Raw genomic sequence first — 3,593 nt, 5'->3', positions numbered from 1 at the left:
TTCTGTATACGTAACAAAGGCGACAATATCTGGTTGAAAATGGAGCTGGGTTTTGCCAAATTACAAATTTTTGAGTGTTATTAACATCGTACAATTGAATAGGTACCATAGAGACACTAAACAAACTTTCGTCAGTCGAGTGTTCATCTGAAAATTTTTGACGATACACATTTTGTTGAGCACCGTCACATCCCCACTTAACAATGATGTCAATGTTTTTAACATCCTCAGGCAAAGTTTGAAGTACGTCCTCTTGCGCTTTACAAAGTCTTATTATAGTGTGATCAAGAAGAGATTGCAATGGAATATCAGCGTATGTTTCGGTAACTGTAATTTCTTTGGGGTAGCAAATTTTCTTAGCATCCTTCACTTTATCATAAGATGGATAAATTTTACTGGCGACTTTTTTGGCTTGGTCACGTATAATAGTGTTTTGGTTCGTCGAAAGACTCGCATCAACTATCATAGCTAACGCTTTGTCTGCTGATAATTTTGACGCTTTATCGAGTGATGCATTTCGAGCTTTCTTTATTTTGGTGCCCCTTGTAGGAGAAGAAGAACAAAGTTCCTTTACGATCGCAGCCGAGTCGCGTTTTCCTGGCTTGCGCAATTGAAGCTCAACAGCCTTCGACAGTTCTTCAGTGTTTGTCGATTCGACAAGCCCTTTGATTTTCCTAGTCTGAACTTTCAAAGAACACTCTTCAAACGCCTTTTTAGGTCTACCGCTTGTATTTTGTTTTATCGAAGGATCAGGCACAAAGTCGAACGAGACCTGCTCTTCCAACCACGCTGTGTTCTCACTTAAAAATCTCGTTCGGTGGCGATTAGCTTTGTCTCATGTAACCTGTATACTATGTACACTAGGGTGGACCTTAGCTACTCTTGTGCAAAAATTTTTTTTAAATTCATTTGATGCGACCGTTGCAATCTGTTCTACTCGGTAAAAAACTAATTTCCTCCAAATTTCAAGTCGATCGGACAAAGGGAAGACGTGTCGCAACGAGTTTGTTTATTTTAATGTAATATTCTTATTATATCAAAGCAAAAATTAAATTGTTTAATGAATTTGTTTATGCAAAATTTTTAATATTTATTTTTTAAATATAAAATTTGATCTCACATTAATATAAGGAAAAGTAGAAAAAGAAAGTTAAATACTTATAATTAAATATTTTATTTATAGGCCTAATTATAATAAGAATATAAATAATTTTTAAAAATCTGTACTTAATGTTGTTTTATCAATTTTTGGGTATTTTTCCCTATAATCGGTTACAATTTGTAATATGAATTGTTTTTCTTCTTCGTTTTTGTATAACGTTGAATTATAATCTTTCATTAATTTTACTGCTCTTTCGGCAACATCATTTACAACTTCTAATTTTGTTATAATACCTATCGCTTCGATATAATTATTATTAGTTTCCCATAGTGCTGGATCAATTAAAAGAAAATCTGAATTTATATTGAACCGTTTGAAAAAATTATTTGATTCGGATGATACGAAATGTTGTATTTCTAAATTCGCAAGATTTTTAATTTCTGTAGTCGTTTTCATGTATCTCTTATAATTATTATTATTGTTTACATTTTGTAGTACTTGTACCATCGATCTTTTTGTTTCTACTGAAACTTTTTTATCAAAAAACGATAGCGCCGCATTCTCCGGTGACAAGTACCATAAATGGTTCACAATTTTTTTTAATGCCACATCGCTTATTTCTTCGTTAACATTTTTGTAATGAATTATATTTTTGATGAACTCTAGATCTACACGTGGCGCCATAGCAGTCATTGGGGTCAAAATCCACGGCTCAATATAAATGTTAATTAGAAATATACATGTATCTCTAATGCTACTATACTCTTCCTGGTTGAGAGGAAATTCGTTTCGAAAAATAAATATTTTTAAAGTGTATATTATTTTAGCCATCCACATCGCATGGTGAAATGCGCCAGGCATTTTGAATGAAATGCCACCCAAAGGAATCCCCCCAAGAAAAATTATTGCTAATTCTAAAAATTCTTTGTAGTCATCTCTTGGATGACTCATTTTTGTGTAATTTTTAAAAATTTCGATGTATATGTATGTTTCAGAACGTAATCGTCGCGCGTTCCCGGGATGTAATTATTTTTATTAATTTCAGGCCAACTATTTTGAAATTTTTTAAAAAGTTGAATATTCGGACCTGTTGTTTTCGGCATTTTTAATTCAAAGACCCCACGCAACACAATTTCGTATATGTGATGGCGGCAAGGAAAATACAAAAGATCTCTTTCAATTCTTTGTTTTAGCAACACACATGCGCCCTGTAATCGTCCCGTATTTGACGAAGTCGTGTCACAGCATAAAGCTTCGACGTGGTCCGTTAAATTCCATTCTTCTAAGGTTGTAAATATCGCCAAGGCCTGATCGCTTCCACTACTGGAAGGAATCGCAGGTATCCCCAATAATTTTCGTACACCGTTGCACGAAATTACCACTGGAAGTCGCTTCACAGTTTTCTTGTCAAAAGTAGGCAACATCGCGTCATCCTAATGTACAGTTATCCCCCTTAGATTAATTTTTCCGAACATTTCCCGCAGATGTTTGGCGTGATCTGCACGAAAATTATGGCGAAATCGCCGAAGAGAAGTGCGATTAATAATTAATTCATTTGTATTGTGACCTAAGCTCTCTGCTGTTGCCATAATAATACGAACAGCATCGCGATCGCTGATTTTGCACGCATCTAAAGCTGCAACTAACTTTGAAGAAAATACTTGGACTTTTCCTCTTCTTTTTCGGTCACTCGGCCCAGGTATATTCGAATCACCTTCAACTTCTGAGTCACTGGATACCTGCAACCCCTCAGGAACATTCCCAATGCTCGAACCTAACGGAAAATCTCCAATGCCCGAACCTAACGGTACATTCATTGTCATTTCGTCGCTGGATGACGACGAAGATTGTAGCTGCACTGTTTCTGTAATGTAAAAATAAATATACTGAATTTATTTCTAAAACATTAGAAATATATTTAAAAGAGTTAAATTTTAAAAATATATATTACCTTGTACAAGTGATTGTTGACCTTGTTCTTGTAGTGTTTTCGTCCGGTCTTTTCGAAGAGTTTTCCGCTTTTCTTTTTCTGCTAAAGCATGATCACTGGCACCCATTAGTCCAACTCGCCCTTTTTTCCTCTGTTTCAATAGAAATAATTTATCTTCTTCGATTTTTATCATTTCTAAAGCATTCGCATAGACGATGTCAAATAAATCGTCCAACGAATCTTTGAATTCTTGTTCCCGCTGTATTTGGATTGCAGTTCGACGATTGACAGATTTATATAATGTTCTCTATTTCTGACAAAGAGGCCTCAACTTGTCAATGCTATCCGACGTCTTCTTCACTGATATTCGTGATTTCTCCCAAAACGTTTCAGTTTCTTTTATAACTAGAGTAGCACTTGTTTTAAGGTCGAGCTTTACTTTTCTCATATTATAGAAAAGAACTCGTAACACTTGTCCGTTACTCAGCAATTTGTTGTTCGTAGTAGTCCAATATAAACAATTTATCACTACTTCTTGTCTCCATTTTTGATCACTGCCAC

General features: G+C 35.0%; 1 protein-coding gene across 3 annotated transcripts; it reads right to left on the bottom strand.

Annotated features, from left to right (window-relative positions):
- Positions 1 to 2,454: 2,454 nt before the first annotated feature.
- On the bottom strand, positions 2,455 to 3,346 carry LOC128896511 (uncharacterized). 3 transcript variants are annotated; one of them, XM_054159882.1, is made up of 3 exons: positions 3,054 to 3,346; positions 2,704 to 2,966; positions 2,455 to 2,600 (listed from the first exon to the last, which is right to left on the bottom strand). In XM_054159882.1, the coding sequence occupies exons 1-3, from the start codon at positions 3,223 to 3,225 to the stop codon at positions 2,556 to 2,558; spliced, it is 480 nt and encodes a 159-aa protein (XP_054015857.1). In that variant the 5' UTR covers positions 3,226 to 3,346; the 3' UTR covers positions 2,455 to 2,555. The 3 variants fall into 3 exon arrangements, with proteins under 3 accessions (XP_054015857.1, XP_054015858.1, XP_054015856.1); XM_054159883.1 differs by having other exon boundaries at positions 2,750 to 2,966; positions 3,054 to 3,344; XM_054159881.1 differs by having other exon boundaries at positions 2,455 to 2,966; positions 3,054 to 3,345.
- Between the last annotated feature and the right edge of the window lie 247 nt (positions 3,347 to 3,593).

This window comes from Hylaeus anthracinus, unplaced genomic scaffold, assembly GCF_026225885.1.
Source record: "Hylaeus anthracinus isolate JK02 unplaced genomic scaffold, UHH_iyHylAnth1.0_haploid 10838, whole genome shotgun sequence".
Lineage (NCBI taxonomy): Eukaryota > Metazoa > Arthropoda > Insecta > Hymenoptera > Colletidae > Hylaeus > Hylaeus anthracinus.
Note: the sequence above shows the minus strand (reverse complement) of the source record. Positions and strands in the feature narration are given on the sequence as shown.

What these genes read in the sequence shown, in the direction of transcription:
- LOC128896511 (XM_054159881.1), bottom strand. Translation starts at nt 3,225, where the DNA reads ATGATAAAAATCGAAGAAGATAAATTATTTCTATTGAAACAGAGGAAA. An exon ending in TCAACAATCACTTGTACAAG is followed by an intron (nt 2,967 to 3,053) that starts GTAATATATATT and finishes TTTACATTACAG; the next exon opens with AAACAGTGCAGCTACAATCT.